The sequence below is a fragment of the Hylobates moloch genome, unplaced genomic scaffold (genome assembly GCF_009828535.3).
Source record: "Hylobates moloch isolate HMO894 unplaced genomic scaffold, HMol_V3 SCAFFOLD_21, whole genome shotgun sequence".
In the NCBI taxonomy this organism is placed as follows: domain Eukaryota; kingdom Metazoa; phylum Chordata; class Mammalia; order Primates; family Hylobatidae; genus Hylobates; species Hylobates moloch.
In genome coordinates, this window is record NW_026652296.1 from 34,390,225 (window position 1) to 34,406,239 (window position 16,015).

Here is a 16,015-nt window from a genome sequence, read left to right on the forward strand (position 1 = left end):
TGCCCGGCCAGAATCTGCATTTTAACAGAACCCCCAAAGCTCATTCCATTTTGAGAAGCACATCTCTAAATCACACGTTAGATTTGAGTGTTTTTAAATCACTGCAAATGAAAGCAAAGGATTTTAGCCAGAAAATAAAGCCATTTGTTGGGGTATAAGACAAACATGGGCCGTCTATGGAAATAAAACATCGATGTGATCCTTTACTCTTAAAATCCAGTTTCATCAGGAAGGAAATGTTTTATAATTTCATAAGTACTGACACTTTTAAACATATTGATATACAGGTATTTAATCATATGCAGCAGTTCCATTAGAGAAAGATGTGGACATCAGGACTGAAAACCCCCTAACAGAGCCAAGGCCCAGTCCATTAATCTCATCACACACAGTCCCTTCTGGGGTTGCAGAGCTGGCTGGAGAACAGGAGGGGATCTGGGCTGTTTTCTTTTCTCTGCAGACTCCTCAGAGGCAATTATCTAACAACTTCTAAAAGCTAAAGACCAAGTGTTTTGAGATCATAAACCCCATAGTTCATAAGCCCTAGATCCCACAGATTTCATTCATTTCTGCTATTCCTGTCCCTATTTATATAAACTGTAACTGTGCATAGATTACACAGTGCTTACCCTTGGGGACAATTGGAACGTATCTAACTGACAGACCTGGGGCATACTGCCTGCTGCTAAGGTTTCCACTACAGGGGAGAGAAAATGGTATCCTTGTGCTTTGTCTGTCCGACTGTGGCAGCCAAGATTGGGTGGGGAAACACAGGGAAAAAAACAGGCAATTTTTGCAATGTAGAAATAGCACTGTATAGCCAAGTATGGTGGTGCACACAGGCAGTCTCAGCTACTCAGGGTGCTAAGGTGGGAGGATTGCTTGAGCCCAGGAGTTCGAGGGTGTGGTGCATTATGGTTGTGCCTGTGAATAGCCACTGCACTGCAGCCTGGGCAACACAGTGAGACCCTGGGTCTTTTCTAATTAAAAATAAAACAAAAAACAAAAAACCTGTAAACAGTGAAGAGCTTGTTTTGCTGGGAAGAAAAATTTCACTTTGTGTGTAAAAAAAAAAAAAAAAAAAAAAAAGAACAGTTGGAAAAGCAAGATAACAGAAAATCAAAGTAGCTCTCTCTCTCTCTCTATATATATATATAGACAGAGCTACTTTGATTTTATCTATCTATCTATATCTCCAAATGACACATGTATACACCCAAAAAAAAAAAAAAAAAAGCAAAGAACAAGTACGGTGCTTGGTATGTGGTTTCTGAATTTAAGGCTTACAGTAGTTTCGCAGAGAGTGTGTTATTTGATGTCACGGCAATTAAGGAAGGGTAGGAACTCTGTTCCATGTCATGGACAAGGAAAATGAAAGTGAACAAAGGCTGTGATGTGTCAAACAGTCACTAGAGTCCTGCTGCTTGGCTGGGCTTGTGCTGAAACTCTTAGTTTTGTCTTCAAGGTAATCTAAACCTAAGAACAAAGTAACAAGGTGCTGGGACCAATAAGGAACTCGTCTTCTCAGGAACATACCTGTTTATTGCGTGGATCGGGGGTGGTGGGGCACAGGACAGCCGTGCACAGGCGTAGTAGTCACCAATAGACTCGATGATGCTGGCGACCACCGCGCTGAGCATGCCGATGACACCAGCCGCAGACACGGTGGGCAGTCCCCACTGAACTGTGGGAGGAAAATAACCATGAATGCTCCTAGAGAGGCAGGCAAAGTGACCAGGACCAGTTACCCAAAGTCATTCTGAATGCTGCAAGACTCTACAAGATCCACTTGGATTCCGAAGCTCGTGGAAACTGTTCATTTTAAAATCTTAAGCACCAGATGCCTGGGACAGTTGCTAAGTCAGATGAAGATGGCCATAATGAGGACTGATGTGCACTGTGTCTTTAATTAAAAGAAAACATCGTAGCCGGGCGCGGTGGCTCATGCCTGTAATCCCAGCACTTTGGGAGGCCAAGGCAGGCAGATCACCAGGTCAGGAGTTCGAGACCGGCCTGGCCAACAAGGTGAAACCCCACCTCTACTAAAAATACAAAAATTAGCCAGGCGTGGGGGCACATGCCTGCAATCCCAACTACTCGGGAGGCTGAGGCAGGAGAATCACTTGAACCTAGGAGGCGGAGGTTGCAGTGAGCCAAGATTGCGCCACTGCACTCCAGCCTGGGTGATACAGCGAGATTCCATCTCAAAAAAAAAAGAAGAAGAAGAAGAAGACATTGTTGGGCTGGAAGAGGCCCTAACTTCTCTTTCCTGCTTCCAAGCCACACTCAGCATCTACTAAATAACAACTGAAAGTGGCCTGCCACGTTGGGAAATTTGTATGAGGGATTTATAGCCCTGCTGTACAGAGCAGGGTACAAAGCAGCAGTGGCCTTCTCCAGGGGAGGGCACCAAGTGAAAAGGCAGTGAGAATCACCGGCTAAATTTAAATCCCAACAGTAAAGTGTCCATAAGGTATGGACAGTCCTTCTCTACTATAATACCACAACCTTATTTTTAAATCATAAACCAGGTTATAGGAAATTAAACAGTTTCATTTCAGAAAGCAAAGTGAGGCCCATTGAAACTTCATTTTAAGTCCTGCATTTACTTAATCCCTCATTAGATACTTTTTTCTTTACAAGTATATTTATTTGGACTTGAAAGCCATAGATCTTATTTAATAAAAATAGCATGGGTCTCTTTCAGTGTGAGAATGAATAGACTCCTTTGATAAAGGAGTAGCTCTTCTTCCCTTGAAGCATTAGTTATAATACACCCACTGAGCAGAAAGCACAGTGGAAAAAGAACGATGGCTAAAACATGGTCTCTCACGCAGGAGCCAACAACGTAGCTGGGGGCACAGGACACTCCAAAAGATCCGGGGAGAGGGAAATGGCTCAACTTCAAATGGAGGCAAGCCGAGCTGGGTCACAAGGAGTACCAGTGAGGAGGTCAGGAAAAGCCGAAGTCAGGCCCTGGCCAGCGAAGGATCTGAGGAGGAGGTGGGAATGGAGGTGCCCCTTCAGGGATGGGGAGGATCTAGGGGGTGGGGTTTGAAAGAAGAGGGCGTTCTGCTGGATGCAGAGCTCTCATGCAGGGCACGGGGCAGGGGGCAAGTTCTGGAAGGGTTCCAAAAGCCATCTAAGCCACCTAGAGGGGTTTGGCCTGTGTTGTAGGTAGCCTAGAGCAACCACTGGATTGGGAAGAGAAAGGATACAAAGTCAGATGTGCAGAATTAAGCCTGGAGTGCGGTTAAGGGCAGAATTGCTCCTGCCTCGGGCTGGTTCACTCTGCTGGAGCAGCCAGGGGATGCAGAGGCGTCCCTTGGTCAGGGGTGCAAGGTACGCAGGTTGAGGGACGGTGCTCGACACACCCTATGCCACCAGCAAGAGGCCTGCTCAACATAACAGCTCCAGGTTAATTTGGAATGGATTTTCCTCATTCAGAGGCCTTCCTCACCAAGCAACATTTTGCTTTTTCTAAATTATCTTTTATACTGTTACCTTGTTATTGTTGTAGCATTCTGGTTTCAGTTTACTGTCTTGATTTTGAGGGGGGATTCTTATTTTGATCCTTTTTCCTTCAGATATATATCTATTTTTTTTTTTCTTAAAGACCTTGTTGGCTTCCAGCCTTCTCTCTTGAATCTGTTATTTCATATCTCCTTTTACCAAGAAACTTTCATTTAGTTTGTTACTTGACAGCAGGGTTTCTCAACCTCAGCACTGTTGACATTTTGCACCAGAAATCTGTATTATATTAACAATCAGTCCAGACCATGCCTAGTGTATTAAAGACTGAAAAGCACTGCTCAGGTATTCAAAAGCCCCTCTCTGGATTGAGACAAAGCACTGGAGAGTACTACATATGTATACAGTAGTATGACTATATCCCTGGAGGTGGCTTTCTAGCTAGTGGAGCTCTGGTACCGCACCAGCCCTCAGCAGGCCAGGAGCCCTACGTGCTCGCTCAGGGCCAGCATGACCTCAGGCACTCTGTCTACTAAGTTTCGCCTTCTGATGCGTGGTCCCATGGGTCCTAGTGAACTCCCTCTGGCCCCAGCACCTGTACAGCTGCCTCTCCTGGACAGCCCGGCTTGTGCTCCTACTGGCGCCCACCTTGGGAGTTGCCTGCACAAGCAGAAGACCACCATGTATATGCTGTGAGGGCTTCTACCTACCCGCCGTCCCCGCCTTCCCCGCCCTCGCCCTGACTGCTTCACCAACTAATTGTAATTTCATTTTATCTCAGACGATAGGTATGTTTATGAACCATGCACATTCTTTCTTGGAGAAAGAATAGGTCTCTATAAATGCATACTTAGACTATACAATCTGATGAGAAAGTTATTTTAAAAAGATGAAACTTTTTTTTTTTTTTTGAGACCGTCTTGCTCTGTCTCCCAGGCTGAAGTGCAGTGGTATGATCTCGACTCACTGCAACCTCCGTCTCCCAGATTCGAGGGAGTCTCCTGCCTCAGCCTCCCGAGTAGCTGGAATTGCAGGCACTCGCCATCATGCCTGGCTAATTTTTGTATTTTTGTAGAGACGGGGTTTCACCATGTTGGCCAGGCTGGTCTTGAACTCCTGACCTCGGGTGATCCTCCTGCCTCAGCCTCCCAAAGTGCTGGGGTTACAGGCATGAGCCACCGTGCCCGGCTTGAAAGACGAAACTTTTTAAAGCTTTCCTAAGTATATTGAGAACAAAAAGAACAGCCAACACTCATCATTCAACATGCTCAGAGTAGTCATCTTTAACCCAACCTTAAAATTCTTGGCTTCTCTCTTTTTCTCCTTGTCATTATAAAAAATGAAAATAAGATGGTTAAACCGGGAAAGAAGTGGGCTGAACCTGACTAAGCTCAGGCTCCAATTCTAATAAAAACCCAAACACTGGGACTAGAGACTTCCCAATGGAACCAAGTGTGTAACAACCACTGGGATCACCTAGATGGGGCTAGCTGCGAGTCCAGGTGACACCCCAGCTAGGGAATGTATTCACACCCCCAAGAGTTACACAACACCCAAATTAAGATGCAGCTTTCGGCCATTAGTGACTATCAACTTACCTCTACAGCTGTGGCCAAATTTAAAAGATTATGGCTGCCCATTAAGAGATTATATAAATTCCATCATGCTTGAGCAGGTTGCTTGCTAATCCCCAGGCTGTTCCCACTCACATCTTTCCACTTTGGCAACTCTGGGACCAAACAGCTCTATACTTGCCTATCTAAGCAGCTGCCCTCAAATCCTGGCCACCAGAGCTTAAACCTGGCAAGAGACCCCTTGTCCAGGATTTCATCCTAGCAGATCCAAAAGAGACAGCCAGCTAATCAGAGAAGGGAGCCAGTCAGTCTGTGTTGGTTTCTGCCCTCTGGGGACAGGGCCTCCCTTACTTACTGTCTAATCCTCTCCTGACCAGAATGGCAAGACCTTCAGGAGACAGTCTGGGACAAAGAAGGCTGTTCTGCCAACTTCCAACCCCTCTCAATTGGGCCCTCTTGGGCTCCTGACCCCTCTAGCCATCAGAATACTTACATGGGTATGGAACCTTAAACCACGGGGCTACCAGAAGCACGCCTTGCCTGGCATCCGTGCGAGCGTAGAAGCCATACTTTGTGCTGTCGGGAGGGAAGACGTCTGTCACTGTGAAGATGAAGCAGAGCAGCCAGGATACCAGGATGGCCAGGATGATCTGGAGTGGTCAAGGGGAAGCTCTGTCAGGCCAGCAGGGCTCACAGATTTTGGCAAAAAACACCCCTTCCCATGGTCTGAACATCACATCCCAGAGCCCACCGGTCAGTACTTTGCAGACGTATTCTTCCTTGAATGGAATCTCATTGAGAGAGCAGTTTCATTCAGGTGAATTTATCTTACCCCTTCCAAAGTCTGGCTGGTAAAACAAGAATGGACATCGTGCCTGCAGAGGCCACGTGCAGTCAAATCTTACTCAGTCCCAAGGACAGTGTCCCCTTCCTTCGGCACTGCTAAAAGGATGTGCTCCCATTTCAGAAACAGAACGTTTAAGTTTATGACGATCTGAGTGGTCATTAGTACCCTGATATCACTGCACAGATACGATCCCCCAAGGGGGGCCTGCTTAAAACCCTCCCTTCACTTAATCATCTTACATATCAACCAAAGGCAAAAATGTCAGCAGGGGAAGACGTCAGCTACTCACAGGGAACATTTTGAACAGCTGTAACTTGTATGCAGTCCATCCTTTCTTGGATTTATAAATCGGGAGGGGAAATTTAACATTTCTGGCATATTGAGAAAACAGTAATACTAGGAATATTGTCCTGAGGAGAGAAAGAAAACAAACTAGGTCAAAGGCTATTATGTCTCTGTTATAAAATAACACTCGAAGCTTCTATGGCAAAATTGACATAGTGTTCAATTCATTTACCTAGAAAGCTGCTAGTCCTCTGAACTACTATTTGAGAAATAGTAAATCTATTGGAATGTACATCTTTTGGAAATACTACTTTGGGGGAAGATGTTAACACTAATTTGCCTAGCATTTCTTGATACTGAAATGAAATTCTGATGTAAATGCCTTGGGACAGCTTTTCCTAAATAGAATAAGAAAACCCAAAGAATGTACACATTGATGGGAAAAGCTTACACCATGTAAGGGGAAAGGATGCCAGATACAACATAAACTGTAAGATTATAACTACGAATTAACTACAAAGCAAACCAAGAAACTACTGCTGTACACACAAACAGGTAAGAAGTACATGATCCAAAATTCTCCCAGGGATTCCGCTTTGAGTAGTTACATGATTTGCAACTGGTTTTCCCACTTTTCTGTATTTTCCAATTTACTTACAGCACGCATAAAAGAGCAAAAAGGAAAGCTTCGCTGCTCAAGAAAACTAGATACAGTAGAACTCAGTATTAATAACATTCCTGAGAGGCTTCTGTGTGCCAGACATTACACTAATGTCTTCCTGTGCATCATCTCAACTTTATGGGGTGGCTTCTATGATCGTCCCCTTTTCACAGAGACAAAGCCAGAGGTCCAAGATCACATGGCTATGGTTGCAGCGTTGGGGGCCAGGAATCTAGCTCTATGGCTTGAACTGAACTCTTTCCTTTTGCCACCCTGGTCACAGGGCAGGGAGGCTGGGCTGCAGAAGTCCCTCTCCTTGAGCCTCACGGTCCTGACTGAACTGCACTAAGTGCTATGGGAGGCAGCGACAGGGGCTGACCCCTCCACAGCAGGACCATGGCACTTCCTGACACACCAGTCCATGACATCGGTCTGGTGTCCCATGGGGCTGGCAGGTGTGGGGCCACTTCCCATCCCCCGGGTGGATTTACTCATCACCGAAACAAAACTGGTGCCCAACAATGCGTCTAAGCCTCCACGCAGTCTCGCTCTTTCACTTACGACCTGAGGTAGGGCTGGCAGGAAGAGTAGGTTCTCAGTCAAAGCTAAGCTTAATTGTTCCTGGGCACAGTTCCAATTGCTGAGATGGAATCATTAGCCCCATCGACAGCTGGTCAAGTGTGACTCCACTGTCACATTCCTAATGAGGTGTGGATGGCAGCCCGGCTGGAGAACATGCGTGTGTTGCTCCACAGGTCTCCCTGCCTACTCAGGCGCTTTGGTGAACTGGTGATCCATCAGGGGTCTCTGCCAGTACCAGTTCAAGTTTGAAAACACACACAGTGCCCACGTTATTTCAATTCCTCTGGGATAGTGAAGTTTAACAAAAAACAATATGGTAACAAGGGATACTAAAACTGGAATATCTTAAACTTAGACCTACATACAATTTTCATGTCTGGAAAAAATAAATGCTACTTATTTGTTTCAGAGTGAATATTAGGAGATCCAAAGATGCCCCAAGTCTGCTATTTTTGTCATCGTTATTTCAGGCAACACACCTGCACATTTAAGAGGGGATTGAGACCACACAGAATTTGAGGAGGGACACCCAGATCTTAGGCCCAAATCTGGCAACTCAAATTTAGAAAGCAGATTAGGCAGCAGATGAACATGACTGTTTCTTTCTGCTCTGAAACCTGTCTACTTCGAGTTTATTTTTATTCTCAAATACACCTGGGGGTGGGCACCCTGTGACAGAGGAGCAGCGGCTTAGAGGTGCAGACCTGCCCATGTCCACACATCTTAACTGAGCAAAGGGATGAAGCGTTCTAGCCCCAGCTCTCAGGATGGGCTGCTGTCTACTCCACTCCAACATGCTTCTCACCTCATGTTTACCTTTGCTAACTTTTACTTTAAAATGTTATGCAGGTAATGCATACTAAATTGCAGAAAAAATTTAAAAGACAGATAAGCAGAAAGAAAAAGATAAAACCTTGAAGATCATCCATAATCCCCCTTGAGTGATAAAATCATGTAATATCGTGGTCTATCTGTTCTGAACGGTTTTCACTCCCCGGATATTTGCTGGGTGCTGGAGGAAGACAGATTGTCATCTTCCTTGTCCCCAGACATGAACAGGTTATTATCTAAGCCAAACTGGAATCATGCTTTACGCAGCTTCCTGACCTGCCTTAGTATCTATTTGCTTTTCCGCCTCATCAGACAGAGATTTGCACCAGCAACTTAGTGACTGCTTAGCATTCTGTTTCATGGACATACCAGGGGAGGGGGGAAGGATAGCATTAGGAGATATACCTAATGTAAATGACGAGTTAATGGGTGCAGCACACCAACATGGCACATGTATACATATGTAACAAACCTGCACGTTGTGCACATGTACCCTAGAACTTAAAGTACAATAAAAATATTGTACAATAAAAATAAATAAAAACAATTCCCATACTGTATGACATCTGAAGCAACATAAACAGCTTTAATTGAAAAACTGTATCATCATTGCTTCTAATACTCAGTCTTTTCACATTGAGGTTTATATTTCAGCATTTTTTTTTTGTAGCAGTGAAAATTTAAGCTACATGCATGAGCATCAGTTGAGAAATGGCTGAATAAATTATAGTCTAGATTATTAAACACCGTGCGGCTTTAGAAAGAAAGAGATCAATCTAAACATGCTGTCTCAGAGAAGTAAACCCAACAAATTATTGGGGTAAAAACAAATAAAATTATGTATATATGCTAGTTTGTACTTCTTTGCATAAAAATATAAAAATATGTAAGGATAAAAACAAAATTTTTTACTAGTTAACAATCATGAGATTTTTTTGAGATGGAGTAGGAGGGGACTATTATTTTACTTTAGATTTCTGAGCTTAATTACTGTTAAATTTCAAATACCTAGAATTTAACTGAATTGGAGGGAGCTGAAAAACAGTGGGATATAGATAAAAGTATACTGTTTTGGAGTGCCTGGTATTGACACATGGGGGTTCATTAAACTATTCTCTTCAGTTCTGAATAGGTTTGAAATTTTCCATAAGAAAAGTCAATAAAAAAATAAGTTTTAAAATGTAGGTCTACCAAGGACGTATGCACTGTGCCAGAAAGAGCAGTCACTGACCTGCTGCACTAACCTACCCTGAGACTCTGTCTCTAAACTCCATCTCCGTCAGAGTGACTTAGTTTGTACAACCTCATTCACTCTCAATTCCAACAGAATCATGTACATAATACACGTTTTAATAAATTGGGAGGATAAACCTTTTTCACACTTTAATGAGCTAGGTGTAGTTACTTTTTTGCTAAATGGCTACTCCTATCACACCCTTCATCTATTACTCCACTGGGATTCTCTCACTTTTAAATTAACCAGTAGAACTTTTTACGAGTTAGGGATGTTAGCCTTTCTTGCGACATTTTTATGAGTGTTTTCCCAGCTTTTTTTTGAGACAGAGTCTCATTCTGTTGCCCAGGCTGGAGTGCAGTGGCGCAATCTCAGCTCACTGCAACCTCCATCTGCTGGGTTCAAGTGATTCATGTGCCTCACTTTCCTGAGTAGCTGAGATTACAGGTGCCCGCCACTACACCCGGCTAATTTTGTATTTTTAGTAGAGATAGAGTTTCACCATGTTGGCCAGGCTGGTTGAGAACTCTTGAGCTCAAGTGATCTGCCCGCCTCGGCCTCCTAAAGTGCTGGGATTACAGGTGTGAGCTGCCGTGACAGATGTTTTTAATTCAGTGGTTTTTGATGTTTTAAATGCGTCAATAGTAAAATCTATCTTTCTCTTTCTCTTTTCAATATCTGCTTTAAGAAAGATCTTCCCTCCCTTAGGATTAAATACTTATTTAGGTTTTCTTCTAGCACTTTTATGGTTATTTTATATATTTAAGTCTTTAATTCAACTGAAATACAATTTGATTTAAATTAGGAGTCTAACTTTTTCCCAAAAATAACTAGTTTTTCGTACATAATTTGTCCATTCCCTACTGGTTTCAAATATGAATGCCATCTATACTAAATATTTATTTTTCTTTGATTCTGTTTCTGTTCTTCTTATTCTGCTCTACCAGTGTCTACCCCTGTCCCAGGACCACAGCATTATTTATGAAGATGTGGAATGTATTTAATTCCTCTACAGGTAAGTCACCATCCCCTCTCCTCTCTGATCTTTTTGGTATGGATCCACATTATTTTACTTTCTTGTTTTATACATTGATTAGCACATCTAGAATAACTTTAAATGATACCCGTGATAATAAACAAGCTTATTTAAGTTCCTAACTTCAAAAGGCAGGACTGATTTGAGTCTTTCATCATTCAAGTAGGAGGCATTTTTATCTTATGCATAAAGATCCTTCTATACAGCCAGGCACGGTGGCTCACACCTGTAATCCCAGCACTTTGGGAGGCTGAGGTGGGTGGATCACCTGAGGTCAGGAGTTTGAGACCAGCCTGGCCAACACAGTGAAACCATCTCTACTAAAAATAAAAAAAATTAGAGTGGTGGCGGATGCCTGTAATCCCAGCGACTTGGGAGGCTGAGGCAGGAGCATTGCTGGAACCCGGGAGGTGGAGGTTGCCGTAAGCCGAGATTGCCCCACTGCACTCCAGCCTGGGCAACTAGAGTAAAACTCTGTCTCAAAAAAAAAAAAAAAAAAAATCCTTCTATTCTTACACTGCTAAGTTTGCAACAAGGTTGTAGGATGTAGGTTGAATTTTAAAAATAAAATTAAGGGGAGGGGACTATTACCATAGTTTTATCAATAAGAGCTTATTAATAAAATCTACCCTGTAGTCCCAGGTACTCTTGGGAGGCTGATGAATGAGAATCGCCTGAACTCTGGAGTCAGAGGCCACAGTGAGCTGAGATTGTGTCACTGCACATTCCAGCCTAGGTGATGGAGCGGAACCCTGTCTCAAAATTTAAAAAATAAAATAAAACCTACCATGGAGCCGTGATCAATTTCAACACATTTTCTAATATTTGATCATCTGTGAATTCTTGAAATGACACATTATGCCTTGTTCTTTCATTGTGTTATCTGTAGCAGCATCTTCCCAAACAGCGTTCAAAGGAATAGTCTGTCAAGATATGCTTATAGATGTGTGGCATTTAAAAAACAAATTAAGGGGCCAGGCACGGTGGCTCACGCCTGTAATCCCAGCACTTTGGGAGGCCGAGGCAGGCGGATCACGAGGTCAGGAGATCGAGACCATCCTGGCTAACACGGTGAAACCCCGTCTCTACTAAAAATACAAAAAATTAGCCGGGCGAGGTGGCGGGCGCCTGTAGTCCCAGCTAGGCGGGAGGCTGAGGCAGGAGAATGGCGTGAACCCTGGGGGGTGGAGCCTGCAGTAAGCCGAGATTGCGCCACTGCACTCCAGCCTGGGAGACAGAGCGAGACTCTGTCTCAAAAAAAAAAAAAACAAAAACAAATTAAGGGTGGACAGGGCTGGACACTAAGGCCCTTTTCTGAAGGTGAATAGAGTGTTTTGCACATTTGCATTTTTAAAGATTGGAAGAAGCCTTACAGTAGAGAATGATGCTGAACTTTAGCATGCTACCTGAAGACATTTGAACTCAGGGCTCGTTGCTTAGAATGTAACTCAATACATCCATCAGCTCAGGATTTGTTTGTTTTTTAATACAACCCCAGGAAAGACAATGATGGTCCACGGTTCCTTTTTTATTAGTTCAGCCAGAATTTGCCACTAAGGTTGGCTGGGGAGTTTCCCTCCTTTCACAGAGCTCTGGAACAGTTTAAACAGTGCATATATTCTCTCTTTCTTGAAGACTGAACGCACTCATTGTCTAACTATTTGGGCCCAGGGCTTCTTTTAGGAATCAGAGTCCTTCAACAACTATCTCGGCTGCTCTTGTGGTCATGGGTTTACCAGGCTTCCTGAGCCTTCCTTTATTAGTTCACAACCTGCTCACTGAGCACCAGCTCGGCCACGGGAGGGGCAGGTGCTGGGGGTGTCAAGGTGACCCACCCAGAGCATAGGCCCTGCTCTCACAGAGCTGACAGCCCAAGGACACAGGAGAGCTCTTGGAAACTGAAAAAACACCAGAGCATAAATGACAATCTTGGCAGAAGGAATAAGAGATAAAGCAAAGGAGAATTCTCACGAATAGAGAAAAAAGACAAAGAGATAGAAAACAGGAGAGGAAAGAGGAAGAGTCCAAGAGGCTTCAAGAAGAGGTTCAAGTAAGAGTGGAGTGGAAGAAGAGACAAAGAGACAAGTAAGGGTGGAGTGGAGGAAGGCATCTAGATAATTCAAGATCATGTCCCACCTCTGCATGCCTGGGTGCCCAGAGCAAAGGGACTCCAGGTATCCAGGCCAAGAGACGCAAACAGACCCACCAAGGGCAGCACGTGAGGCTCCAGACATTGGAACAGTAAGAAAACCCCAAAGCTTCCAGAATTCTAGCTGTGTCTAACTGATGTTTCAAAAGGAGGGGGACAGAGGAGGACCCCTGGGAGACATGAGGGAGAAGCTGCGGACAGTGAGGAATCAATGGCCAAGGGTGAGCGAGGCTCGCAGAGGATGGCGGCAGTGAAGGCCTGGAAAAGAGAAGGGGTTCAGAATTTCTTCCGGACGAGGAAGGGCAGGATGGGCTGTGTGAGGGATGAGGGGAAAGGAAGACTCAAGAGCAGATAGACATTTCTGGCTGAAGCAACTGGGGCCATTTACCAAAAGGAGGAAGGCAGAAGAAACTGGTTTCAGGGGCAGGAAAGGAATCAAAAGTCTGGGGCTTTTTTCATTTTCAGGTGGAGATGTCTTGTGTAACAGCAAGTGGAGAGGGCAAGCTGGGGCCTGGATCTGTAAGTCTGGAGTTCACAGGTCTGAACTACAGGTTTCCACGGAAATATCCACCATCAAAGAAATGCGATCTCCTCGGGGGAAGTGCATGGAGAGAAGGGGGCCAGGATCAAGTTTGGAGGCACTCCCATACTTATGAGATAAGAGTGAGGAGGAGTCAATTTTGGTTACTTAAGCTTTTCTGAAAACCACTATTTTCTTACTTTTTGTTTTAATTTGGGGGGAGGTAACAGTTTTGCTCCCTCTGGTGGGATCTGTGGCAGATCTATGTGCACAGGCATCCTCTCATCCTGCTTAGCTTCGCCAGAAGTTTGTCTACACTGGGTTTTGTTTCCCCCTCAAGAGATCCGCTTTTAGATCTACCACTTCTATTTGTGTCACATTTTCTGTATCTTTATTAATTCGTTCCCCCTGCTTTTACTAGGTTCATTTTTTTGTCCTGTTTTCTTAGCTACTGAAATTCTTCATGTGCTGTATCTGCTTTAAAGGCTGTGAATTTTAGTTGAGAACACCTCTGGTTACTAAGTGTGACTGATGCTGTTCTTGCCATCGTTTCCTAAACTATCAGTAATTAATTTCAAAGTTTCAATTTCCTCTCTGAGAGTGATTTTTAACAATTTTTTTTAAGCTTCTAAGTGCTTTGTGGGTTTTGTTCATCCTTTTGTTACTGGTTTCAAATTTTACTGTACTACAATTTATCCATTTTGGCATTAATTACATTTCGCTGAAAGAATATTCTTACACGCCATCTTCCCATCTCCGCTGGTGTGAAGAATGTTTTGACCAACCTTTGGTGAAATGAGAATAGTAAGAACAATTTTGGGCTGGGCAAGGTGGCTCACCCCTGTAATCTTAGCACTTCGGGAGGCCAAGGTAGGCAGATCACCTGAGGTCAGGTGTTTGAGACCAGCCTGGCCAACATGGTGAAACCCTGTCTCTACTAAAAATACAAAAACTAGCCAGGCATGCTGGTGGGTGCTTGTAATCCCAGCTACTTGGGAGGCTGAGGCAGGAGAACTGCTTAAACTCATACAAAAACTAGCCGGGCGTGGTGGTGGGTGCTTATAATCCCAACTACTTGGGAGGCTGAGGCAGGAGAATTGCTTAAACTCGGGAGGTGGAGGTTGCAGTGAGCCAAGATCGCGCCACTGCACTCCAGCCTGGGCAACAGAGCGAGACTCCATCTCAAAAAAAGAACAATTTTGGGAAAGCATGATGATGGGTATTCATGCTCGTGTGTGAGATGTGTCTCCTTCAAATCTTGTTTAAAGAAAAAAAAACTTGGTATTTTCACACACCTTAATTTAATTTGTAAAGTGTAGATAACAATTCTGCTATGGTTCACTTTTATTTGTACATCATGCTCTAATACACAGAAGAGGACTGAGTGTGATGGGTTCAGGCCCATTTCCACCACTTGGGTTTTGAAACCCACAGTGGCCACTTAACTCACTGTATGACTCTGGGCAAATAACATTACATCGTGGTGCTCAGTGTCCTCTGCTGTTAAATGGGATAACACTAGGATGTACCTTATCTGATACTATATACAAGTGTTATATAAAGGACTGATGTATAGTAAAAGATCAATAAATACCAGCTGTTATTAACTGCAGACTATTTCACAAAACAAAACAAATAAAAAATTCTCTTATGTGACGACTTATTTTGTTTTAGGAGTTTTACTGGCTGGTTAAATTCCAGAGTAATGGAACCATATACCTACACATAATCAATTCTTAAACATGCTCTGCAGACACATAGAGAATGTGGGCTCTGTGTTACAAAGAGTTCTGTGGCTCTAATCATCAGTAATATCATCAAACTCCCCTGTGACTTCATTAACACAAAATGTTAACTTTACTTAAAGGGCAAGGGACATCTTTAATGGATGTGACATTCTGTACAAAAGGACAGGCACTGACTAGCAGGACCCTGGCAGAAACCATGTCCCCCCCCCAACCACCCACCTGCCAGGAGTGCAGAGCTCAGTGTGGCCTGGGAAGAAGAGTCACATCATCAATGCCAACAGACCTTTCCCATGACTTCTCTGGAAATACTCCAGACTCCTGCCACTCTGGAATATTTTTGAGTCTCACGATATAAAAGTTTGGCTTCTCAGTATGTCAACTCATGCACATGAGACTTGGCAAGACCTCAAAAGTCAAAAACAAATGGCGCCACTACCTTACCCCATTACCAAAGCTTAAAACCTTACAACCCAACCTCCTCATGTCGCTGCTAAGTCTGTCTTTGTAATACTTCAACTGTATGTCACTTCCCAAACTCTGGGTCAAAAACCCTTCGACTATTCCCCAGCACAAAGCACATAAAGTTGAAACTGTCAGACCATTCTTATTATTGAAAAACATTATCTCCTGAAGTCTATGTGAATGTTCCTAAAGGCTGCCCCGCAGTGGTGGGATGAGGGGAGATGTTTCCACTTACAGCATGGCAATGCCCCAGTGCTTCCCGGCTCTCTCCCCCGCTGCCTGGAAACCAGAGAGGCCAATTAGGGCCACCGTGGGTGTAATGGTCAAGGGCCCGATGTACTTCAGTAGAGCCCCAGGCAGGCCTAGGAGGCCGATGACTACTTCTATCAGTGAGGACATGATGATGGCCCCCTGGATCTGCAAAAGAGATGGCACAGACATGAGAGTGAGCTGCTTGTACATTGCACACTCAGAATGTCACCTACAACCACAACTGATAATTCTGCAAGGCAATAAGTTATTACATCATCTAACTTGGGAGAGATAGTTAGAAAATTCCCCAGGACCCGACAAGAAACTTCAGGGGGCGCTAACTGGGGCCTGCATTCATGATGC

The 16,015-nt window shown here is 44.1% G+C and overlaps 1 protein-coding gene across 7 annotated transcripts in view; it reads right to left on the reverse strand.

The window, feature by feature from the left end:
- SLC23A2 (solute carrier family 23 member 2) overlaps nt 1–16,015 on the reverse strand; it is a 152,227-nt gene that overhangs the window by 15,985 nt on the left and 120,227 nt on the right. For all 7 annotated transcript variants that reach the window (XM_058432693.1, XM_032142776.2, XM_058432694.1 and 4 more), the window contains 4 exons: nt 15,636–15,817; nt 6,182–6,302; nt 5,539–5,695; nt 1,537–1,684 (listed from right to left, as the gene is read on the reverse strand). In XM_058432693.1, the coding sequence (XP_058288676.1) occupies nt 1,537–1,684; nt 5,539–5,695; nt 6,182–6,302; nt 15,636–15,817 (608 nt within the window). The remainder of the gene's footprint in view (nt 1–1,536; nt 1,685–5,538; nt 5,696–6,181; nt 6,303–15,635; nt 15,818–16,015) is intronic.